The 23,934-nt window shown below is 37.0% G+C and overlaps 6 protein-coding genes across 11 annotated transcripts; 3 read left to right on the top strand and 3 right to left on the bottom strand.

Annotated features, from left to right (window-relative positions):
* Positions 1-767: 767 nt before the first annotated feature.
* LOC117621538 lies at positions 768-4,180 on the bottom strand. Of its 5 annotated transcripts, none has more exons than XR_004584932.1 (4): positions 4,004-4,180; positions 2,485-2,534; positions 1,611-2,043; positions 768-1,330 (listed from the first exon to the last, which is right to left on the bottom strand). XR_004584932.1 is itself a non-coding variant. In XM_034352126.1 (2 exons), the coding sequence occupies exon 2, from the start codon at positions 3,466-3,468 to the stop codon at positions 2,938-2,940; it is 531 nt and encodes a 176-aa protein (XP_034208017.1). In that variant the 5' UTR covers positions 3,469-3,481; positions 4,004-4,180; the 3' UTR covers positions 2,789-2,937. The 5 variants fall into 5 exon arrangements, 1 of the variants encoding a protein (XP_034208017.1); XR_004584929.1 differs by having other exon boundaries at positions 768-1,368; XR_004584928.1 differs by having other exon boundaries at positions 768-2,043.
* A 765-nt stretch (positions 4,181-4,945) lies between these two features.
* On the bottom strand, positions 4,946-7,909 carry LOC117616691 (PITH domain-containing protein 1-like). The gene is made up of 9 exons (XM_034346080.1): positions 7,776-7,909; positions 7,115-7,195; positions 6,848-6,897; positions 6,298-6,375; positions 6,089-6,146; positions 5,953-6,002; positions 5,601-5,709; positions 5,456-5,517; positions 4,946-5,260 (listed from the first exon to the last, which is right to left on the bottom strand). The coding sequence occupies exons 1-9, from the start codon at positions 7,857-7,859 to the stop codon at positions 5,221-5,223; spliced, it is 612 nt and encodes a 203-aa protein (XP_034201971.1). The 5' UTR covers positions 7,860-7,909; the 3' UTR covers positions 4,946-5,220.
* A 119-nt stretch (positions 7,910-8,028) lies between these two features.
* Positions 8,029-10,191, top strand: LOC117616690. The gene is made up of 3 exons (XM_034346079.1): positions 8,029-8,392; positions 9,343-9,501; positions 9,645-10,191. Exons 1-3 carry the CDS (start codon positions 8,126-8,128, stop codon positions 10,026-10,028), a joined length of 810 nt encoding a protein of 269 aa, XP_034201970.1. The 5' UTR covers positions 8,029-8,125; the 3' UTR covers positions 10,029-10,191.
* A 1,537-nt stretch (positions 10,192-11,728) lies between these two features.
* LOC117616692 (probable protein phosphatase 2C 72) lies at positions 11,729-13,699 on the top strand. The gene is made up of 5 exons (XM_034346082.1): positions 11,729-12,115; positions 12,409-12,750; positions 12,837-12,951; positions 13,037-13,260; positions 13,395-13,699. Exons 1-5 carry the CDS (start codon positions 11,951-11,953, stop codon positions 13,596-13,598), a joined length of 1,050 nt encoding a protein of 349 aa, XP_034201973.1. The 5' UTR covers positions 11,729-11,950; the 3' UTR covers positions 13,599-13,699.
* A 281-nt stretch (positions 13,700-13,980) lies between these two features.
* Positions 13,981-17,067, bottom strand: LOC117616693. Of its 2 annotated transcripts, XM_034346084.1 has the most exons (5): positions 16,920-17,067; positions 16,402-16,689; positions 16,191-16,296; positions 14,621-14,764; positions 13,981-14,481 (listed from the first exon to the last, which is right to left on the bottom strand). In XM_034346084.1, exons 2-5 carry the CDS (start codon positions 16,677-16,679, stop codon positions 14,218-14,220), a joined length of 792 nt encoding a protein of 263 aa, XP_034201975.1. In that variant the 5' UTR covers positions 16,680-16,689; positions 16,920-17,067; the 3' UTR covers positions 13,981-14,217. The 2 variants fall into 2 exon arrangements, with proteins under 2 accessions (XP_034201975.1, XP_034201974.1); XM_034346083.1 differs by having other exon boundaries at positions 16,402-17,067.
* A 1,161-nt stretch (positions 17,068-18,228) lies between these two features.
* Positions 18,229-22,266, top strand: LOC117616694 (vacuolar-processing enzyme-like). The gene is made up of 9 exons (XM_034346085.1): positions 18,229-18,608; positions 19,298-19,462; positions 19,548-19,704; positions 19,786-19,871; positions 19,944-20,143; positions 20,508-20,556; positions 20,768-20,977; positions 21,468-21,674; positions 21,803-22,266. Exons 1-9 carry the CDS (start codon positions 18,381-18,383, stop codon positions 21,983-21,985), a joined length of 1,485 nt encoding a protein of 494 aa, XP_034201976.1. The 5' UTR covers positions 18,229-18,380; the 3' UTR covers positions 21,986-22,266.
* Positions 22,267-23,934: the final 1,668 nt, after the last annotated feature.

A 23,934-nucleotide genomic window follows, 5' to 3' on the forward strand; every position in this document is an offset into this window, starting at 1 on the left:
ATTGACAAGAAGGATCGGGAAACTATGGCCATGAATACAAGCCATATGTCCCCTGAAACAAAACAATTTTGGAAGTTAGAACGAAGGGATGTTATGAGAAGAAGACTTTTCCGTGACGATGGACCTAGCAACACGGATTGGTTAAATGATCAAAACCATTAAGTTAGTTTGCTTGCCTTTTATTTCATTGTATTTCATTGTAATTCATGTATTTTATTTAATTAGTAGTAATTCTTAATTATTTGTATTGGTTTTCTTTGAGTGAATAAAGAAAGCATTCTATAAAATACATTTTTATTCAACACATTTCATACATCAAACAAAATATAATTAAAAAAAACTCACAACCAAAGCATAATTTAAAAAAAAACCACAACCAAAACTTAATTAAAAATAAAACATAAACAAGGCATAAATAAAAATATTCTAAAAGTTAATTGTTTAGGTTAAAAAAAAAAACCAAAAATTAAATAGTATTTGTCCTTTGCCATGACAATGGGTGGAAACACACATTGCTTTTTGCAAGAGCAGCCACTATTCACGTAAATAGTGTCTGCCCTAGCCCCCTATTGTCCTTTGCCATGGCAAATGGGTGAAAATGCTCTTATGTACTTGCAAACAAAATGGACGAAATAAAAAGAATTTGAGTTTCAGTCAATCATGCACATTTTATCATTGCCATCAAGTCTGTAGAGTTCCCAGCGAAGAGGAATTATTCAATAACAACTTACCAACAAAACCTAAATATCGGCACATATCGCCAATGATTCAGGCAAAGCAACAATAAGTTCATTATCAGAAAGGTTGTTTACATCATTGTGTAGTTTGAAGTCCTAGGTTTCAAACGCATCACTTTAATCTATATTATCATAACAGACTAAGGTCTGGAGCAGACAAAGGGATGAAGAAAGTACAGCTGCAACCAACAAAATCCACCTCAAGACTTCTCTTTTCAGATTTTTGGATTTAAATACTAGTACAGTCATGATTTAAAATTTAAGAATTCATAATCACAGGACATCGTTTTCTAAGATGGCACTGATTGAAGAATGATCAGGAGTCATTAAGCAGGTTCTGGTGTACATAAGAAGAGCCAAAAACTACACTCAGCTATCCTCAAATTGCAGAAACCGAGACCAGAACCAAATTTTAAGACAGGGAAATGTCACAAATTCGCAAGTATCCTTAGAAGCAACAAGAGCAATCAAATGGACAAAGCGGTGTGCTTCCAGCATCTGCCTCATTAATTTCCAACTCTTCTTCTGTATAGAGAGCAAAGCCATCCTGCGTTCTCTTTTGAGAACTCGACAACTTGTTCAGAGCTGCCATCCTGGCCACGTGTTGAAACTTTGAATACCTAATGAATATCTTTGGGCAAGGAATCCCCATTTAAAATTTAATTGGAATAATTAACAATATATATCATTACTTAACTGTACTGAAACTTAGATTTTTATTTATTTACGGAGAATCAGAGGGACAGCAGATGGTAAAAAAAAACTAAAAAGAAATAAGGTTTCCTTCATTGTGCTCAATTTTTATAGTTTTCATGTTCTAGAAAATTAAACAACATGGTTTTTGAAGCAGTACAAAAGGCAGTGAATAAATACCTTGTCTGGTACTCCAACACTCCTTGAAAATTTTCGACCAAATCCAACTCCTTAAAACTACAAGAAGACGTGTTTCAAGGCTGAAACGTTGAATTTTTCAACTATGGGACAAGCTAATATGAAAGCAACACCTGAATGGCTTGCATTCCTTGAACACCTGAAAAGTCAATGCCATCTTGATTGATGAACCTATTTTAAGCAATGCAGTCTTGTTTTTAGTATTTTCAAATACAAAAAATGCAATGAAGTGAACATTGAACACCTAACAAAGACTGTTTTGATATTTATTTTATTCGAACTACACCAATATAAGAAATCCGGGCCTTAGGTAGAAAATATTAAAGTTCAAACTTATGCACTCATCTTGGAAATACTTGTTCCAGCAACACCACCAATAATTGAAATGCTCTTGATCTTGACATCTGATGTAAATCTATCAGAAATAAATGAACAAAATATAACTCAATCAGAATGTAAAGTAACGACATCAGAGATAAATTCGTCTTAGAATGGTAGGTTTTAATAAAATTTCTCAAGATGCAATGCAAATGTTTCAAAATTAAGTACAGCTAGTTTAACATCAGATATAGCAGATGAGCACAAGAACAAAAGATAATTATAAATGACACACAAATTAATTTGTTTTAGGTGAACCTGGAGATGCTACTAAGGTTGAATCCCATACTCAAACTCATACAGATTTGACTATGGAGATCTAACAAAACATGTTACCATTGAAATTGAATGAAAATATGGAAAAATGGGTATAACTACTCAACCAATGGATCTCCCTGTCCCCATCCATTTCATGTTTATGCATTCTTTAACTCATGTCCTGAAGATAACACATAAAACAACAAAAATGGATACTCACAGAATGTAAACAAGTAACTCAGGATCACCCTCATTGCTCTCCAAGTGTTCCTGTTGCAGAAAGTAGGATCAGATGAGGCTTCACATGCCTAATAATTGAAACATAAATTAAAACCAATATATATGGTAAATCTGAACTGAACCTCAACCAATGGTTCATGATCTAAGGTCTGCTGCTGTAGACAAAGGGTGAAGAAACCTCAAGACTTCTCTTTCAAATTTTGGACTTAAATACTTGGTACAGTCATGATCTAAAATTAAAGAATTCATTATCAGAGTACAGAGAGTTATAAGATAACACTGGCTGAAGAAAGATCAAATTCATTTAATCAGGTTCTGTTGTACATAAGAAAAGCCTAAAACTACACTCAGCTATCCTCAAATTGCAAAAACCAAAACCAGAACCAGAACCAAATTTTTTTATGACTGGGAAATGTCATGAATTCACAGGTATTTAGAAGCAACAAGAACAATCAAATGGACAAAGCGGGGTGCTTCCAGCATCTGCCTTATTAATTCCCAACTCTTCTTCTGTGTAGATAGCAAAGCCATCCTGCATTCTCTTTTTCGGTTTAGAAAGCAGGTCCCCAAATCCACCATCTCTAATCCTTTTGTCTTTCTTCTTTTTATTCAGCTTGTTGGGGTTTTCTATCCCATCTCCATTTGGATTTTTAGGCTTTTCAGACTTTTCGGTTTCAGGTTTCTTCCTCTTCTTCCCTGCGAATATTTCATCGATCTCAGAAGTTCGCTTTTTGGCTGAAGATGAGGGTTTTTCAATCCCATCTTCAACTGGGTTTTTAGCCTTTTCAGTTTCAGGTCCCTTCCTCTTTTTCCCTGCGAATACTTCATCAATCTCAGAAGTAGGTTTTTTGGCCGAAGATGAGGCTTTTTCCTCTTCTACAGTAGATGTATTATCTTGCATCTCTCTGGGAGTTTTTGATTTACTCTTTTTGCCCATCTTATGGATCCAAAAGCTGCATGTCATCCAGATTACATTACTGAGAATTGACAGAACAGAGATTTAAAAAGAAAAAATGGAATGGAAATTTTCCATCCAAGAACAGATTACTCAAAAACTGGAGCCCCTGGAGGCAACAACTCCTTTTGGGTCAACTTGCCAGACTAACTCAGTTTGTAAACAATCAAAACAACAGAAGGAACATGAAACTGGAAATTTAGGTTACAGGATATCTGCTCCTCATTAGCTTCCTAGCAACCAAACATAACACAAAAGAAAAACAGAAAATGGAAAATACTGATTTCAATAGCAATTTCTCAGCTTGTAGGCTTTCAATTTTCATAGAGACGAATTTCAGTGAAACATGGACTTGATCAAAAGAAATAGCCCAATAATTATTACAAAAGCTCCAATTTTGAGAACTCGACAACATGTTCAGTGCTATCGAAAATTTGATAAATTTCAAACAAATGCACTGTAAGTCACAGAAACAAACACAGGATAGTAAAGAAAGAACGCACAGAAAAATAAAAAAGAGTTCGAGTTGTTGGGAAGCGCTAACCTTTAGGTTGTTGATAAACAGCGAGAAAGAGTGAGTCGCTAAAACACTATCTTGATGTATCTGCAGAGATACCAGCGAGCTTTGTTGCAGAGTTGCGAGCGACGAAGTATAAAACCATTTATTTGTTTTTTGTTTCTGGCGAGCTTTTTAGCTAAAACCCTAGCTTGATGAAGAATATAATTCGTTCCCACGATTTATGATTTAAAAATAATTTGGGTTTTGCAATTAAATTAGCCCAATAATAATAATCACATAGCCAATCGGGTTTTGATGGAAAATAACATTGACTTACAGTGCGTTTGGATGAGGAAATTTAAAAGTACAAAAGATTTCATAAATGACGGAATTTAAAATGACGAAAATTAATGTTCTAGAATTTGCAAAGTTTCTTGTTTTGGTGATGGATTTAAAACACGGAATTTAACATTTATTTGTAAAGTTGTCTTTTTTAAAAACTCAATCTCTCTTAGAATTTTAGAAATGACGACTTTTAGATAAAATTTAAAGTTGGGATTTATGATCTCCAAATTCTTTTTTTTTCCACGCGGAATTTCTAAATTTATATATATTTTATTCAAACACATGAATTGGTTCATGTCAATTTAGAAAATTCTGAATTTTGTCAAAATTCCAAGTTTATTTCCCTCATCCAAACACACCGTTACAGATAAATAACAAATAAAAGGTCTCATGTTCGAACCTTCATGGCACCTTAATAGTGTGTGTGAAAAACCACATCCATCTTGTAGTCGAGACTATCGCTTGTATTCAATGATAATAATCCCATATGAAAAGGAGTTAACTTATTTAATAAATGAATCATTTGGATTAATTTGGACAATATCTTATTTGAACGATTCTATCAAATTCCAATCCATTTTGTACAAAATAATAAGCTAATCCAGCTCAACATTCCAATGGAAAAGGAAGAGAATGGCTGGCTTTTTTTTTTTTTTTTTTGGGGTTTGAGAGTGGCTGGCTTTAATTTTAAGAGTAGCATTGTGCAACCCATAAAAAAGAAAGCCAAAGAAACATAGCACAGGAAAAGGAGCCACAGCAAATAAAAGGATTGTGATGTGACAACAATTCAAGTAATTTCCTTGGTGTTTATATTATCGATATACAAAGAGTGTTCCATTCTTAAGAAGCACAGCAGGTCATAGTTAGCATAACTTGTTCATTTCGGCCTTTGAACTGCTAGCATGGCTTGAGTTTCCTCATTCCACATGTGAAAAACCCCCACCTTCAGCCTTTGTCCTGCAAACAAGCACACAATTGACAAACAACAAAACCACATACATCAGTTCTTTTCTCCACTGGCAAATAGTCTCAAATTCTTTCGACAAGACATGAAACTCTACATTTTTTTTTACTGATAAACCCACAAAGAGTAACCCACATTTCTTTGAAAAAGACCAAATTTTCCGTTCCTCAAGGATAACGAAAGCTTACTTGTGATCGGAAGGATTTGGCCTGAGTTCATAAACAATTGTTGCAACAACATCCCTCTTCAACTGTTCATCAAAGAAAAGAAAATGATGTATTAGTTATTTGCACAATTAACGCAACAGAATATGCTCATATGGAATGAAATTACCTGAGTAGCTTCGCCTTTAAAGCCAATGTACTCTATCTTAGTTGTATCACCACCAAAACTATCAGGAAAATGCAATGTGATGCTGGCCACGTTTTGAAACTTGGAATACCTAATTATACGGAGAAATGTAACATTAGAGGGATAGCAGATGGTAAAATAAAACTCAAACAAAACAAAAAACAACAAAAGAACTCATTTCAGTGGCAATTCAAAGTAATTCACCGTCACTGTTCAATTTGAAAAAGAATAAGGTTTCTTTCATTGTGCTCAAGTTGTCTAGTTTTCATGTTCTAGAAAATTAAACAACATGGTTTTTGAAGTAGTAGTAGTCCAAAAGGCAGTGAATAAATACCTTGTCTGGTACTCCAACACTCCTTGAAAATTTTCGACCAAATCCCACTCCTTAAAACAATAAGAACACATGTTTCAAGGCTGAAACGTTGAATTTTTTCAATTAACTCTTGAACAAGCTAATATGAAAGCAATACCTGAATGGCTTGCATTCCTTGAACATCTGAAAAGTCAATGCCATCTCGGTTGATGAACCTAATTAAGCAATGCAGTCATGTTTTTAGTTTTTTCAAATATAAAAAATGTGATAGATATTGAACATCTGTCAAAGACTGATTTGATATTTATTTTGTCAGAATCATATAGAACAAGACTCGTGATCAGTACTATTAAAGTTTGAACTTACACCCTCATCTTGCTAGGACTTGTTCCGTCAGCACCGCCAATAATTGATATGCTCTTGATCTTGACATCTGATGTAAATCTATCACAAATAAATGAACAAAATATAGCTCAATCAGAATGTAAAGAAACAACATCAAAGATGACTTCATCTAATAAGTTGGTGTCAGAATGGTATGCTTTAAGAAAACTTATTAAGATGCCGACCAAATGTTTGAACAATAAATACAACTATATTAAGCATCAGATATAGGAGATGAGCACAAGACAAAAGGATAATTATAAATGACACACAAATTAACCGTTATGTTTTGTTTTAGGTGTACCTGGAGATGCTACTAAGGTTGAATCCCTTACTCAAAACTCATACAAACCCAACTATGGAGATCTACCAAAATCAGACACATGTTATCATTGAAATTGAATGAAAAGGTGGAAAAATGTGTAAAAGTACTCAACCAATGGATCTACCTGACCCCATCCATTTCATAATTATGCAGTCTATAACTCATTTCATGAAGATATCACATAAAACAACAAGAGGGGACACTCACGGAATGTAAACAAGTAACTCGGGATCACCCTCATTGCTCTCCAAGTGTTCCTGTTGCAGAAAGTAGAATCAAAATGAGGCTTCATATGCCTAGTAATTGAACATAAATTACAACCAAAATATAAGGTAAACCTGAACTAAATCTCAATCAATGATTCCTACAAATTTTCGTAAATGTCATTCTGAGCTTTCAAGTAGATTAACTTATGAAGTTTGGATCATTACTTTTAACTAGGACGTATAGAGAAGTAAATAGATAGCTCATTACCCCAGTAGAATTCAGCCGTTGCTCCCAAGCTTTAAAAACCGACTTGACGCTTCCTGGAACCGCCTCATTCAAAGCCGAAACCTAAAAACAGAATAAGACATTCTCTCAAGGAGAACACGTCATCATGTCAATCAGCAAGAGGAAGCTCCAACGAAATATTCATTTACAAAATAACAAAGTGTGAAAATATTGCAAAGTATAAATCACCCCACATCAACAATCATCAATTACCAGTCATATAGCCACCCACAACCAAACTGCCCAAACCACAACACACAAGCACCCGTCTCCGAAAAAAAAATAAATAAAAGTTTCTAAACATTTCTGGAAACTAGCAATAACAGCATCTGCATGGAGTATCATTAACAAAGCTTCATATCCAACTATTTTCATTTACAACCAAGAAGCCTACACATAAGAACCATTATGCTTACGGAGAAATGCTTATGAGATTCAGCATTTGAGCTTGAGGGTTTATGTTGATCACTGTTCTTTCAACTAATTTTCATTTGGGCACTTTCAGATAAAACCAAAACAATCACAAAATGGGAGCAGACTGAAACATACCAGTATACGCAGAGCAGCAGTGTGATAGCTAACAACGAAAACATAGGAATAGAAAAATTAAGACTGAGCAAAGAAAAAGGCAGAGAAATAGGACCTTGGGGAGGTCTATATGCTTGTAGAGAGACCAATCAGAAGAACAATCATTCTCTTCGCAGCTGTGGTCATGTAAGCAAGCCATCTCTCTCTTTCCCTCGATCACCAAATTTCTAAGAAGCAGCACAAAAAGGCAAAGAAGAAATAGAAGCAACCAGAAATAGGGAGCGAACCGTGGCTTTTTCTGTGCATAGTGCCGAAAAGGCCCTTGTATCGGTACCATAAAACGCACCGTTTACCTGTACATATATGTCCTTTTAGGCTTTTACTGTGAAATGCAAATGAGACTGTTTTCGCAAAACTTTCTTCTTTGCTTTCATTTGGGAAGTTCAGCTCTGAGCTCTGTGAGAGATGGAGGAAATAGTAGAAGGGGACGGGTCGGGTGCGGGCAGATACACGCTGAGACCAACGAGGCTAAGCAACGAGGACATTCTGTTCTGTATAGATGTTGACCCAGAGTCTATGGTGGAGATGAAAGCCGCGATGGGCCCAAATGGGCGACCTTTAACCCGCTTGGACTCGATCAAGCAAGCCATACTTGTATTCATCAACGCCAAGCTCACCATCAACCCAGAGCACCGATTCGCCTTTGCCTGTCTCGGAAAGTCCGCGTCTTGGGTAGGTTCTCTCTGTTCATCTCTCTCTTTATTGCTTGGTTTCTGTTCGGTTTCCGAGAAAATTTGCGATCAAGGGCAGAGGATTTTATGGTTCTTATGTGTTTTTTAGGAATTGAACTCCTGGAAACCATGATTATGGCTTTGGGTCATAGTTTTGAGGTTTTTTGTGATATATACGGTTATGGGTAGACTAAAATTTTCATTTGCAGGAAATCTAAGCAATTGCGTGCCATGAATTTGGTTTCTGGATGAATCAATGAAGGAAAATTAGTTTAAATCACTATTTTCAAGTAGCCCATTGTACAGAGTCTCACCAGGTCAAAAACGTTTTGATACCATGAAAGAGTTTAGACAGAAGTGTGAAACCCACGATACAATATGGGGTTGCTGTGCATGTATATTTATAAGAAGTAGTACGTCGGTAAACAAGATTTGGATATGAACACTACTACTGAGGAGGCTTATCAGAGAATACTAATGATGAACCCTTGAGATAAAATACATGATAAATATAAACAGATAAACACGTGAGGAAACTAAGCAGGTAGCACTTCTATCAGTTTTCCTTTGATTAAGCTTTGGTCACTTTTATTGAATGCGGGTGAGAAATCAATTCCTTGACTATCTGTTAAGGAGATTTCGAATCTTGATCATAGTTTCAAAGTGTACTTTCCAAGAATCATCCGCATACCTTGATCATTTTTGGTCCTAGACTTATTTTATGGGGTGCAGTACCAAGAATCGTTCGCATACCTTGCTGTAGGGTTGTGTTTTGATGCATGATATGCATAATTATCGTGCAAATACCCCATTAGTAGTAAATATTTATGCAGTATAAGCAAACCTTCTGCAGGTTTTTGTTCAAAACACTCAATTTATCCTTTGTGTCTGTTTGTTTGATTTATGTTTCTGTAATTGATTTGGAACCTTTTGTTTTTCGTTTTTATGAAGCTTCGGAAAGAGTTTAGCAGTGAAGTCGATTCTTCTATTGCTGCATTTCGAGTACTCTCAGCTACTTCATCTTCTAGTAATGCAGATCTTACCAGTCTATTTCGAGTAGCAGCTCATGAAGCAAAGAAATCTCGTGCTCAAAACAGACTTTTAAGGGTGGTAAGCAATGGTTGGCTTAACTTTTCATGCAATTACATTGGTTAATTATTACATCCGTGCCATTGTGATATTCCATCTTATCCCTTCCATGATGTTGAAATTTTTGTGTGTTGATTGCTAAAGCCTGACATGCTTGCCCTTAGATTCTTATTTACTGTAGATCATCTGTAAGACCAAATCATCAATGGCCTGTGAACCAGAAACTCTTCACTCTGGATGTAGTTTACCTTCACGACAAGCCTGGACCTGAAAACTGCCCTCAAGAGGTCTATGATTCACTTGTGGATGCCCTGGAACTTGTTAGCGAATATGAGGGCTACATCTTGGAGAGCGGTCAGGGATTAACTCGAGTTCTCTTCCGTTACATGTGCATGCTGCTATCACACCCTCAGCAGCGTTGCCCACAAGACCATCTGGACATACCTAAGCCTCTTGCGAAAAAGTTGCCGGCAGCAGACTCAACGACTACTGATGATAGTATTATAACTGTGTCCGGCATATCAGAAGTTCAGAACATTAGAAATTAATTTTACTGAGGTCATTTTGCTTCTAAAAGTCTCATATGTATGTAGTTTGTCTGATGTTGATGTGAACCTCTTGTTGAGTGAGAATGAGTAGCCGATTTGATCTTGATCCTATCTGTCTGTACAAATTGTGAATGTTATGAATACCAATGTTTATTTTAACCTATCTGTCGAAGATTTTTTTATGACATTCAAGATCACGTAAAATATAGCAAAAGCAAGAAGTTCTTAGTACTAGTTTGTATGTGTATCCCCATTAATATGAAGAGGAAGGTGGGAGCTGGCTTGCTACGCCGCGTCACCCCGCAGCTAGGCATATTAGATGTCGAAGGATTCTGGCACTAAATGTAAAGTATTTATAAACTTGAGGCTCAAATTCTCCCATAAGCAGCCTAAAATGAGGATGTTGTAAGTTGAATTTTGCTACATAGAACTACATTCTCGGAAAACAGCTTAGTTGCCACTTTGCCAGTCACATCACGAGACATGTGTCGAAATCTCCCCCGCTCGAAAAAATAGAAAATAATTAAAACAAAAAAAGGTAAGCCTTCCTGAAAGTCTAACGCTACTAGATTGAAAGGTGAAAAAACTTGATTGCCTAAGTATACTACCCATAGGTATTGATGAAAGACTTATGAGGTTTGAAATTAAATCTTTCAAGTTCCCCGCAGAACCCTGCCTTGCCCTTTGGAGTGAGGCTAAGGTTTTCTTCTCTTATTAAAAAAACCAATCGACTATTATTTGCATTCCCACAAAACCGTATGACTCATTGCTTCCAATGGTGAGGTCAACATATTGGTAATCAAAAAAAAAAAAAAAAAAATGCAGAGCTCGAAAAGTTGAAATGATAACCAAAATCCCTCGTCCATATAATTTTTTTTAAGTAGAAGTCAACTTGGAGGGATGATCTTAATCACATGAATTGTCTGTGACATCTCTAGAATTAGTTTTAGTAATTAAATAAATCGTTAAACTCTTTCGCTCAAGAAATCTGCCGGCATGACGTGTCGCTTGTGTGTTCCTTGTCCACTTGTGCATGCTTATATATTGCTTGCACACGAGTGCAAAGAAAAACTCCACTTTGAAAAACTTTTTATATTAAAAATAAACCCTAAGCATTATTAAATTTGTATTGTTTTTAAAGTTTGACCAACTGTTTTGATCTTTTTTCATGAACTTGTCCAAGCCGTTCAGGCGCTCTTTAACTATTATCAGTCTTAATAATCTATTTCTAATTGTCATGAGTCATGACCAATCTCCCTTCTCTGTAAAGTGCATCAAGTCGGTCATGTCAACTCATTCTTTTCTTTTTACAAGTGATGGTGGGGATAACTAGGTTAACACTTAAAATTGCTTCCATCTTCACCTACTTGAATGACAGACGAACATGGGCTCGTGCCTTGTGGGTCACTTATCTTATCTTATTTAACCTTTTTTTTTTTATAGCTTTTAGGTGAATCGACCGCACAATCTTAAATGCATGAATGAATGCTTTAAACTATTTAAATTACGAGTTCTTTATTGTGTTACTTAGACAGAAGTTAAAACCATCATGATTTGCTGGTTTTGAGTTGGTTAATTAGTGTTTACATGGTGTGAATGTAAAAGTAAATGGTAAATGGCTTACATAGCAAGTTAGTTATATATAAGTTAAAGTAGACACCTCTCAAGTGGTATGTGAATCTTGGGGTGGCATAAAATAATTGAGAATTTATTTAAATATAGTCAAATTATTGAAGCTCCTTCAGCTCTCTGTGGAGCCACTTTAATTTGCTCCAATAGATGATCATTTTGCTAACATGTGCCCTTTATATTCATGATTAAAGAGAAGAGGACTTCAAATGAACTTTGGACTATAGGAGACAGATACGAGGAGGAGGAGGAGGAGGAGGAGGAGATAAAGGAGAAATCCATTTCCAGTTTTAATGGGACTCTGCATATCTTCTTCAGCTCACAAAATTCAGGATGGCCATGAAGCTCCAATGTCCTTTGAAAGGACTGACGATTCTAATGGAATTCAGAGGCACGGTTCCCTTTATTCTTTGGAAGGAAGCAAAGGAGTAAACCAAGATAGTGCCATTCTTTACCAGGTTTGTGAATATTTCTTTCCCCTTTATTATATGGAAGGAAGCAAAGGAATTGTTCTGTGTGTTTCTCTAGCTGCTCATTTCAAAACCATATTGTTTGTTTTTCGCTTTGTCTATACATAAATATATAGAATGGCAAGGCTTGTTTTCTTAGAAAATCATCAGCAATTTCGTTTCAAAAGCATTCATGTAAAGCATGTTGCATAATCGGGTTTCATATTATTTTACTAGGCTTCTGAAAGTCTGTTGATTATAGCTTAAACCTCTTCTTTTTTTCTTTCTTGTCTTTTCAATAGGGCTATGGATTGGAAGCTGAAGCTTTCTGTGGAGTTTTCGATGGACATGGAAGATTCGGGCATCGAGTGAGTCAGCTGGTGAGAAGCAACCTGCCATCACTCTTACAAGGCCAGATGAAAGCTCTTGATCAACAAGCCATTGCAGTAGCAGAGGATGATGATTCGAAAAATCACATTGACAGAATAGAAACCGAGTCAGAAGATTCAGAACCAAGCAAGAAATTTCACAAATGGAAAGAAGCCTTTGTTAGCTCCTTCAAAGTCATGGACAAGGAGATTAAGCTTCAAGAAAATCTGGACAGCTCTTGTAGTGGAACCACTGCTGTTGTTGTCATAAAGCAGGTGAGAAAAACTACACATGATCATTGAACAAATTATTTATCTTTCTTTATTTCTTTGTGTTCGGCTTTAATTCAAGAATCAAACAGGGTGAGGATCTTTTTATAGCTAATCTGGGTGACTCAAGGGCAGTCCTAGGAACCACTAGAGAGAATGGAATTGAGGCCATTCAATTGACCACTGATCTAAAGCCTGCTTTACCTAGTAAGAAGTTCATCATTTTTTTTCCATTTTTTTCCTCGTGTTTAATTTGAAGTGATTATCTGACTGGTGATCGTTTTTAATGCAGGTGAAGCAGAACGAATAAGGGCGTGTGATGGTCGAGTGGTTGCGCTAAAGCAAGAACCTAACATCCAAAGAGTGTGGTTGCCTCATATTGACCTCCCAGGCCTAGCCATGTCCCGAGCTTTCGGAGACTTCATACTCAAGGACCATGGCATCATTGCCCACCCTGACGTCTCCTATCGCCGCCTGACTTCCAAAGATCAATTTGTCGTTCTTGCAACGGATGGGGTAAGCCCTATTGGAAATGAAATGTGTACTTGTTAAGAGTTTTAGCGTTGCCAAAGAAAAAAGGGCACAGTTGCTTTCCTATGAATGGCATTTTAACCACAATGATGTGTTTTGTTCTTGGGCTTGGTATTTAGGTTTGGGATGTGCTCAGCAACCTTGAAGTTGCATCCATTGTGTGGGAAGCTGATAGTGCACAAGCAGCGGCAAAGGCGGTGACGGAGACTGCGGTGGCCACATGGAGAAGGAAGTTCCCTTCTGCTAAGATAGATGACTGCACTGTGGTTTGCTTGTTTTTGCAAGACAAACTACATGATCATGTTGTGCCTGTAAAGATATGAGCTTTTGAGCAATGCTTGTTGCTTTGTGATCTTTTTTTATCTTCATACATTTTAACACGACACTATACTTTTTCAATTTCTGATAAGCTATACTTTTTCAATTTCTGATAAGCTACCCGTCCAATTATGTACATAAGCCCACAAGTTCCATTTTTGGTTAAGACAACAGTTGCTTTCAAGAATAAATATTTCGTCAAATCATCCGCCAGTAAATGAAATCTTTCAAAACCAAACAGAACCATTGACAACCTTCAAAATGCTCAGTAAATTTTCAAAATGTCCACGAATAAACAATGATGTTTTGATTTGTTTTCTCCAGGCAATTCTAGAAAGACATCACAGGGCTAGAAATTCATGAACATAAATATAATAAGACTTGACATAGTGGCAAAAGGCATTCTTGAAATTTCATTGAAATGCTTTTAATCACAATAGGATAAGGCCGATAAACTTCAGTTAAACTCTTTACTAGGGGAAAAGAATTATGTTGCCTCCAGGCTAACGAAACAAAAGAGAACTTTCTGCATATAAAAACCCCATTTGTGAGTAAACTCAATGCCTACCATCTGGATGAAAAAATAGAAACAGAAGATCCTGGGTGAATATAAATCCATTTCCTCTAATATTCAAGTGCATCATCTTTGGGCGCCTCTCCAAGCAGGTCATCATCATATGAAACAGGTATCCTTAACCTATCATGAACAGAAAGTTGTTTCCCTTCAGTATTTGACTGAATGCCTTGAGTTTGCATTTGACAAATAACCGGTACGGCATCTGAAACATTAGCTGGAGTATCATCCTTGAATGAATTCACAATTGCTTTAGATGAACCTTCTTTCCCTTGCTGTATTGGTTGTCTATTATTTGTTGACCTGAATTGCTTCTGCATGGAGATAGAAAACATAAAAAGTAATCAACGATGCTGTAGTTTTACACTTTTTCTAATAAAAGTGATATTTAATTGACGTTTGGGAAATAACATCAGAAACAACACTATGAATCTATGATCCACTACTGCGCACCTCAAATTCCCTTCCTTTTTTCATTATCTCTTTGTAGGCCTTTGGTTCTCGTGCTTTGATGATACTCCATAGTACTCCACCACCAAATCGGAAACGTTTGCCATCATGAGTCATCTGACCTCCACAAGCCTGGATTGCATCCACCTGAAATTTTTCATCATTTCACAAATGATATCCTAGATACACCATGGTTTCTAGCAGGGAAAAAGTATCCATTCTCCTCATACCGGATTCCATCCGGACTACAAATAACTAATATACGAGAAACATAGAAACACTTGTAACAACCACATCTAATAAAATTCAGAAATTACTTAACTAAGGATATCGTTCCCTACAATCAAAGTAAGCTCAAAGACGTTCATAATCACAAAAGTTTCTGTAAACCATCTCCGGATAGAGCTTATGGTTCCTGGGGGAGGAGCAAACATGAATGATGAGCTTTTTGGAGCAAAAATAGATGTGTATTGCTTCGTTATGCATATCTATTAGAGTACTCTTACATGTGTTTTGCATGCATATTGGCTAATGCAACCCCAAGAAAAAATGATATCAACCTACACAAATAGCATATGATGAAGTGGTTCATCCAGGGGACATCACAGCTCAGAGCACAAGATTGAAAGGAGTAAAATGGCTTCTGCAAGAGAAATCTGCAAGGGTAGGGAAACAATATTGAGGATCAGAAATTATGCAAGGCTGCGTGGCCAAATAGTGTGCATAAGCATCGGCAGCTCTAAGCTGGTCCAAAATTAAGCAACCCAGAATCTCACCTTCCCTTGCAAAAGGCCAGTCGAATCATTCAAATCCACTCTCAACAAAGGATACCCTGCCTTCCCCTTGAAGCTATAATGTGAAGGGAACTTAAAAAGGGACAGATGGCTCAGAAGGTAAAGACAACCTTAAAAGTTACCCCATAAAGCATTTCTGGGCGCATAACCATCCTCCCAATAACAGGACCCCGATTAGCAAAAAAACCAGCGTGTTCAAGAATCTATAGAACAGAATTGGCACGGACAATATGATAGGTGATTTTTAATTGACATCACTGAAACCCAGCTCTGAGTGCAAATCCCATGTTCTGAACATGAGCAGCAAGGTCGGATCATCTTAAAGCTAGATGTGAAGCGGAGTCAAGGCAACCTTAAGAAGTACCCATAAAGCACGCCCAGACACAACCCATTCACCCAATAACAGGATTACCATTAGCAGAAAGACCAAGAGTGCTCAAGCAGGTACATAATAGAATTACTTTGAACAATGTAATAGATGATTTCAATTGAGAATATCACTGAAAACTCCACTGAAAGGTATTGGGCACAAAGCACATGTTCTTAAACTGACAGCAAGGTCGGATCATCTAAAAATGCACATTAATGCAGATAAACATGTACCAAATTTACAACCAGTTGTTAATGGCGTCTGTCAAGGAGATTTTCAGAAGACAATTACAAAACATAATGCAATGCACACGTAGTTGCGTATAAAAGATAAAGAAAACAATCCCCAAGTTATATAATTTGCTTTGTCACAGCATTTCCACAAAAGCACACAACGAAGGGCAGCATACCTCTTTGACGAGATCATTCAATGCAAGAACACCCAGACAACCAACAGCAGTATATACCAGATATGATTTCTTCTCTTTCAGTCGCCTACATGTATCCATCACAAACCTGAAAAAGACACAACATTAAAAGAATGTAAAAACCCACAAGAGAGCTCCAAATTCCTTTTGAATACATGTAATTTCTTTCGTTCTTAATCGGGCAGGGCATAACCTGTCTATGTCAGTGACATTAATTCCAGGGCCACTGTTCCTTCCCCTATTCCTCTTCTTCTTACCCCTGCGCTTCTGATTCTTGCCCTGACGTTCTTGGTTTGCTACACTGACATTGCCACCACTGATCTGTCCCGAACCATTTTGTGAGTTAAAATCCACAAGCTCCCCTTCTTCCACAAGCTCTCCTTCTTCCACATCAAGCATCTCAACATCTTCGCCATCTTCAAAGTTATCGTCTCCAAATACTGCGTCTAGTATGTTGTGTTCTCCTTCCATATAAGGTTTTCTTCAATGGGGAAAAAACGCACCACAAAATTTATAAGCACCTACAGAGCAGAAAGCAGGAAGAAAACACGCAGATTTCCACAGACGAGACAAAAACTGCAAACTCGTGCAAATTTTCTCTATGGCAAATCACCAAACAGATTATGCGAGCCCTAACCAGAAAAAATCACAAGTACAACGAAAACAAAAAAAAACGTAAATAAATTTTTTTTTTAAAACCGATGTACGAACCCTAACAATGCAAAAACAAACGCAGCAATTCAAAGCTTATGGAATTTTCCAATTCGAGTGCTCTGCTTAAGGACGATGAAGCATAACCGCGGCTTTTGGCGTTTGGTTGATCAGAGGACTGCGTTTCGCTGGTATGGTTAGTGAAGCCTAGACGAGGGCTGGCGGTAATCAGTAATGGCTTGTTTGGCTGCGTGGCAAACGATGATATTAATCCGGATTGGGTTATATTTGGAAAGGCCCAACCCAAGGACGTTTTGCTTATTTGTACTGAGCGAGCCCAAAATGGCTGAAACTTAGTCCATCCCCAATCTATTAGTGATATTTTATGAATTTTTTTGTTGAATACGTAATTGTTAGTAGGTTCATTGAATCTGTCGACGCTTGATTTCTTTTCAATAGTGGGCCATACGTCATTGGCCAATCCGTACGAGTCCACAACAAAACTGAGTTGATGTGGATTGTTGAGTGTGAAATTTTGAGGAGTAAGTTTTGGGTGAAACGCTCGGACCACATAATCTATCTGTCCAACTGTTTTCATAAGAGGATATAAATTTTATTGAGCGCCTGTCGGACGGATGACATGGTTTTAGAGCAAAGCCAAGCAAAGCCAAGCAAGGCTGCCAATCCCAGCCTCATATTCAGACACCATTGATTGGAACGGGTATGAAGTGGAAATACAGGCCTTCCTTTATCTTGTTCAGCAAGCAATGGTGCATTTTTGTCCTGTAATTCATAAATCTAATAGATACCCTTTGTCTGCATCATCACTTTTGTTGCATTCTTTAAATTATACCTACCTTGTTTTCTACCTATTCAAACGAGGGGAAGGTGGGCATGATTGGTACCAAAGTTTCAACCTAACGTTCTTCAACATCTAGTAGCTTTTATATTATAAAGTTAAAAGAAGAAAAATACAAAAAGAAAACTCATTACAGCTTTCAGCTCTTGTTTTGAATGATGATAGATTAGGTCTGATGTTGGGTCGAAGTATTCTTTATTAAGGCTAATTTGTCATTGCTGTGCTATGAAAATAATCGCGGTTAGATTTATTGTGAGAGAAAGCAGTTTAGCGTTTGGTAAAAAAACAAAAAGGACCTCACTTGCTCTAATAACAAAAAAAACCAAAAATCTTGCAAGTTAACTAAAGAAACTGTATTCTTTAATAAATGAAATTTCCCGTTATTATACGAATTACAGGTGAAAAAACCAGTGGAATTATACGGCGCCAACACTGTAAATTCCCGCAATAATACGGTGCCGACGTGTACGCTCCAGATTGCACCCCTTTCCAATTAAAGAGTGAGCTCACTGGGGCCCGCAATCAATCATCCAAGTCGCATTGAAAAAGAGAACCCACGTGGTCGCCAATAAATATCAACTCCTCCTCCGACTTTCGATCTTTGTGTTATATGTCAGCTCCACCAATCAGATATCCTCATCCCGATTTTACCGGAAACCGCCATGACTCGGTTGGCTAGCGCCGTCGTCCTGTTGTTCCTTGTCTCCCTCTCCAGTTTCGCTGCCGGTAGCCGGGACCTGATCGGAGACGTTTTACGGTTACCTTCTGAAGCTTCTAGATTCTTCGGCAGAGGCGATGACGGCCCTGATGAGCAAGACGACGGCACCGTGGGGACCAGATGGGCTGTTTTGATCGCTGGCTCAAATGGATACTGGAATTACAGGCATCAGGTCTTAATTTTACACGATATCATATTTCTTAATTCAGAAATTTTTTATTTTTATTTTTTGGTTATCAGACTTCAGTTGTTAATGGAATTTGAGATATAATTTTGGATGTTAATTTCAATTTTTTTTCCCTTCATGTTTTTTGAATTGTTTGATATCTGAATTTGGGTAACCTTATATTGGAAAGTTTATGCTTGTATAATCTCGTCTAAATTTGACTTTCATCTTCTCCAATTTCTGATTCTTTTACCTTGTTGCTTTCGAATTTGTCAAACTAAATTTTGGAAGCTTGAGTTTGTTTTGGAACTAATATGAATTTTGCTCAAGCTTGTGTCTTTCTTATCTTCCTTGATCTCATCTCATTTTGACTAAGACAGAGTTTTAAATTTACATGTGGCTTGAGTTTGTTTTGGAACTCATATGCATTTAGTTCAAGTTCGTTTTATTAATTATTATATTCCTTGATCTCATCTCAGTTTGAAACGTTGACATGGAGTACATGATCTCAACGTTAACCATATTTGTATACGAGCTGGATTTCTGTGTCACGGGTGAAATTGATACTTTTGTTTGTGTCTATATCTTCATATGAATGTCAATAAATATCTTATTGGTTTCACATATTTGAAAGCTAAGCCACCCTCATTTCTTGATTGATGTTTAACACGGACCTTTTTATCTTGTTTGTTTAGGCTGATATTTGCCATGCCTATCAACTACTGAAGAAAGGTGGGCTGAAAGATGAAAACATTGTTGTATTCATGTATGATGATATCGCTTATAACGAAGAGAACCCTAGGCCCGGAGTCATCATTAACAGCCCACATGGTGATGACGTTTACAAAGGAGTCCCAAAGGTCTGTTATCTTCCCCTGTAGGTGTTTACCTGCTTTTGAATTGATAGTTATAATTCCCCTCATGCGGTCGATTTTATGGTGGCAGGATTACACCGGCGATGATGTTACTGTTAACAACTTTTTTGCTGCTATCCTTGGAAATAAAACTGCTCTTACAGGGGGTACTGGGAAGGTTGTGGACAGCGGTCCAAACGATCATATTTTCATTTACTATTCTGATCATGGTGGTCCTGGAGTTCTCGGTTAGTATCAATTCTGCACATGACAATACTGACATTATTTTGCCCACATCCCCATATCTTATCTACTTACTCTTTCCCTAGGGATGCCTACCAGTCCATATATTTATGCTAACGATCTAATAGAAGTCCTGAAGAAGAAGCACGCAGCAGGAACCTATAAAAGCTTGGTAAGTTTCTAGTTGAACTGTAAATAGATGCTGCATATACCAATAGAGTTGGACTAATTCGTAGAACTGCAGGTATTTTATCTTGAAGCTTGTGAATCCGGAAGTATCTTTGAGGGACTTCTTCCTGAAGGTTTGAATATCTTTGCAACTACGGCATCAAATGCAGAAGAGAGCAGTTGGGGGACTTACTGCCCAGGAGAGTATCCTAGTCCTCCCCCGGAGTATGAAACCTGCTTGGGTGACCTGTATAGCGTTGCTTGGATGGAAGACAGGTATGCAGAATTATTTTATTTTGTTAAATTTTCAATAAAGGGGTGGGAACAAAAGCAGCTTAATGTTAGCTTCATTTTGCATACCCTTGGTAAATAATAACAATTTCATCTTTCCGTAAAAGTGCATTACTTCTTGAGTATTGTCACTTTAAGATTTGCCTCAAAATATGAAGAATATATGAATTAGGTAGAAGTTTGAAACTGTATCATTTCATGCCAGTTGTTTTTTCTTCTTTAATTCTTGCACTGGTGGTGTGGGTGTTTGGATTGTCTTTACAAGAGCAGTTTCTTTCACAGGTTGGAGAATGAAACTGTTCAAATTATAATTTTCATTTGAGATTTAACATTTTGACCTTGTGAACAGTGACGTACACAACTTGAGGTCGGAAACTTTGCACCAACAGTATGAGCTGGTAAGAATTCGTCTCTTAACACATTGTTATGGAACAGATAGAGATTTTTTTTCTTCTTTTGTACAGGAAAGACCAGCTGTTTATTATTGTATGTTTAAATAAAAGAGATTGTATGTATTTAGAAAAGTCTTGGGGGTCGAGCCAAGAAATATCTAGATGTGATCCTGCTAGTTGCTAATGTCAGTTCTTTGATTTCATTATGATGGCCCAGGTTAAAACGAGGACAGCAAATGACAATTCTGGCTTTGGTTCTCATGTCATGCAATATGGCGATGTAGGGCTCAGCAAGGAAAACCTCTTTGTGTATATGGGGACAAATCCTGCAAATGATAACTACACTTTTCTGGGCGAGAACTCCTTGAGGCCATCTACAAAAGCTGTCAACCAGCGGGATGCTGATCTTGTCCATTTCTGGCATAAGGTTTAACTCTTACCTTTTTCATCCGTGAATAGTTATTTTGCCTTTTCTTTTAAATATCTAGTCTTAAAAGTTATGTACTAGTCATCATCGGTACTTATATTTGGAAGTATTTCATACTGTTAGATATTATGATTGATTTGATTAAAAGTCAGGAGAGATCAGTAATGATGATTGGGGAATACTCCATGTTTTCATTGTTTAAACGGTAACATATCATAAGTACCATGGAGGTTTTGGAACCATGCCATTTGCCCTGCTCTCCTGTGAAGATCCAAACAAAGCAGTAGAATATCTCTGCTTGGAACAAGAATTTTGAATACCAAAAAGGGAATGAAACCAAGGTTTTGATTAAATAAAAGCCTTAATTGTTATGAAATTCTAAGGTCCTACTTCTGAATATTCTGTGGTTTTGTAACTATTTCTGTGTGTTAGCTGTCAGCCTGAAGATCTAAGCCCTTTGTTTTCCCTTCTTTTATTTTTATGGATGCAGTACCGCAAAGCTCCTGAAGGCTCACCAAGGAAAATTCAAGCTCAAAAGGATTTTGTTGAAGCAATGTCTCATAGAATGCATATGGATCAAACCATGAAACTTATCGGGAAACTCCTGTTTGGAATCAAGAAAGGTCCAGAAGTGCTCAACACTGTTCGACCTGCTGGGCAGCCACTTGTTGATGACTGGGACTGCCTTAAGACAATGGTAGTACTTCTGCTGTTCATTTTCTCCTTAATGCTGTTAAAACTTTTCTGATTCCATCTTGTTCTGCATATAAAACAGATTTTCACAAATAATATATGTGGCTGTGTCTGATGGGTTTGTGTGTGCAGGTGAGGAGTTTTGAGACATATTGTGGATCCCTATCTCAATACGGGATGAAACACATGCGGTCCCTGGCAAACATCTGCAACGCCGGAATGACAAAGGAGCAGATGACCGAGGCTTCAGCACAAGCCTGCACGAACGTTCCTTCTAGCCGTTGGAGCTCCCTGCACCGGGGGTTCAGTGCATGATTTCAAGAAGAAAAAAAATGTGGGATTTGAATGACCAATCCGTGGTCATCTCTATATGCAAAACATATCTTAGGATGCCTTTCGATGATTGTTAATGTTATTCTGATTGCTTCAGTGTAACCTTGTGTAAATACAACTCAAGCCCCTGTACTGTAATGCACGTACCTACTGAATCTTCTAAGTAAATATTAGCATGTTTGTTGCGTATGAATACGTACCTGTTTGCTGCAGCTGGTGTACGCATCAGGCTCTGGTTATAAAAAAAGTTTGCAATTACGATATGCCTTTGTTTTATGTTCACTTTTGTTGCTTCATTAATGAAGTGAGTGGCTTGTCTCCATCTCCTTCACCACCACTACTACCATCACATAATTATCACATCACACTTTCAACATCATGTCTATTTGAGTTATTATTCACAGTCATAATTTTTTATTATTAAAATTTACCAAATAATTTTGACAATAATTTTTGTACTAACAGCACTTTAAAAAAATTGTTTATTAAACATGAAATTGTTTTACTTTACAATTAATTATTTTCAAAGCACAGCAAAATTAAATTTTAAAAAAAGTCACAGTAATCTCAAATTCCCCTTAATTCTTGTCTGTCTCCAAATGGTAAACTGGTAATCTAGCTTTTCACCCAAAAAAAAAAATTGGAAATCTAGTGGGCCTTTCATAAGATAATGTCATTATCATTGTGAGTATATTCCGTGTAATTGAGTTTTTCATATAGAATGAAAGATATCGATCGCGTTGGGAATTGGGGAAAGTTAGAAATATTTAAGAGACGGATTTACTCCCTCAATCAATATAATTTATGGGTTTTCAAGGATTAAATGACGGATTTTAATATGGAACACACATAAATTTTTATGCCTGATGTAAATTTAAGAGTTGGAATAATTTTAATATCCATTATAGGCAAATGAACATGCCATGCTATAGGTGTGTGCCCAATTTCATTGTGGAGAACGTAGCCGTAGGAGAGCATGCGTCCAACCCCAAATTCCCTTTCTTCCTCACCTTGCTCCAACCTCTAGCTGCCAAAATGTGGGTAAGCAACAGCCTACATTACGGGTCCAATAATGTACAATTTTGGCAAAGTCCAATTACTTTAACGATGGAATGATTGTATAGTTAAATCTTACTTAATAAGAGAAGAGTGAAAGTCAAATTTATGCGGTGCATATTCATTTTACGTGTCAATACCAATTATGTTATATATTTTAATTGAATAATACGCACCACTTAACTTGACACATGCAAAATTATAGATGAGCTTGTAATTGTAACACTACGATTCACACAAAAAACGAAACTCACAATATTGAGCTGAATGGGAAATGTTTTCAAGATGCATCTATCATAAGTTCTAGCTGTGAACATTATTATATGGCAGTGTCCCACCCACCCCATGGTCTCCCCAAGATTCACCACCCAACATTTTCTTTTTCTTTTTCTTTTATTTTTTTTATTTTTATAAAACGCAACCCAACTTTAAAAATATGATCCATAATTGCATATTGTCAAACCAACAGTGAAAACCAAAAAAATGGGGAGCAGGAACCGACGCTCTAGATTCAACAATTTTATTTGGTCAACACAAATATTTAAGCTCGGCTTATATACGGTCTATAATCGGCCACAGGAACCGGACATCAAGGACAATTGTCTGATAACGTTAAATCCACGACTCTGGTTAAACTTACCATGGTTAGTTCACTATAACCATACTACAACGAACCGGTTCACCAGAAAAATAAAATTAAAAATTAAAAAATTAAAAAAAAGGTAAAGGATGAATAAAAAAATAATTGGGTAATGCAAATTATTGCCACTTAACGGAGTAGTAGATTCTGTTAGATTCATTTGACGAGGCGAGGAGGGGGCGCATAGTAAGAACGTTGTAACGAGGTTTAAAAGAGACGGAGCTGACGGTTTAAG

The sequence above is a fragment of the Prunus dulcis genome, chromosome 1, assembly GCF_902201215.1.
Source record: "Prunus dulcis chromosome 1, ALMONDv2, whole genome shotgun sequence".
In the NCBI taxonomy this organism is placed as follows: domain Eukaryota; kingdom Viridiplantae; phylum Streptophyta; class Magnoliopsida; order Rosales; family Rosaceae; genus Prunus; species Prunus dulcis.

Bases quoted from the DNA above. Each gene is read 5' to 3' on its own strand.
- LOC117616691 (XM_034346080.1), bottom strand. From the start codon at position 7,859: ATGGCTTGCTTACATGACCACAGCTGCGAAGAGAATGATTGTTCTTCT. The intron at 6,898-7,114 runs GTAATGAGCTAT...TTTCTGCAACAG, and splicing joins AACGGCTGAATTCTACTGGG to GAACACTTGGAGAGCAATGA. The intron at 6,147-6,297 runs GTAAGTTCAAAC...TTGCTTAATTAG, and splicing joins AGTCCTAGCAAGATGAGGGT to GTTCATCAACCGAGATGGCA.
- LOC117616690 (XM_034346079.1), top strand. From the start codon at position 8,126: ATGGAGGAAATAGTAGAAGGGGACGGGTCGGGTGCGGGCAGATACACG. The intron at 8,393-9,342 runs GTAGGTTCTCTC...GTTTTTATGAAG, and splicing joins TCGGAAAGTCCGCGTCTTGG to CTTCGGAAAGAGTTTAGCAG. The intron at 9,502-9,644 runs GTAAGCAATGGT...GCTTGCCCTTAG, and splicing joins AAAACAGACTTTTAAGGGTG to ATTCTTATTTACTGTAGATC.
- LOC117616694 (XM_034346085.1), top strand. From the start codon at position 18,381: ATGACTCGGTTGGCTAGCGCCGTCGTCCTGTTGTTCCTTGTCTCCCTC. The intron at 19,463-19,547 runs GTCTGTTATCTT...TTATGGTGGCAG, and splicing joins TTTACAAAGGAGTCCCAAAG to GATTACACCGGCGATGATGT. The intron at 21,675-21,802 runs GTAGTACTTCTG...TTGTGTGTGCAG, and splicing joins GGGACTGCCTTAAGACAATG to GTGAGGAGTTTTGAGACATA.
- LOC117616693 (XM_034346084.1), bottom strand. From the start codon at position 16,679: ATGGAAGGAGAACACAACATACTAGACGCAGTATTTGGAGACGATAAC. The intron at 16,297-16,401 runs GTTATGCCCTGC...TGTCTTTTTCAG, and splicing joins AATGTCACTGACATAGACAG to GTTTGTGATGGATACATGTA. The intron at 14,482-14,620 runs GTGCGCAGTAGT...ATCTCCATGCAG, and splicing joins AAAAAGGAAGGGAATTTGAG to AAGCAATTCAGGTCAACAAA.
- LOC117621538 (XM_034352126.1), bottom strand. From the start codon at position 3,468: ATGACATGCAGCTTTTGGATCCATAAGATGGGCAAAAAGAGTAAATCA.
- LOC117616692 (XM_034346082.1), top strand. From the start codon at position 11,951: ATGGGACTCTGCATATCTTCTTCAGCTCACAAAATTCAGGATGGCCAT. The intron at 12,116-12,408 runs GTTTGTGAATAT...TCTTTTCAATAG, and splicing joins ATAGTGCCATTCTTTACCAG to GGCTATGGATTGGAAGCTGA. The intron at 12,952-13,036 runs GTAAGAAGTTCA...TTTTTAATGCAG, and splicing joins TCTAAAGCCTGCTTTACCTA to GTGAAGCAGAACGAATAAGG.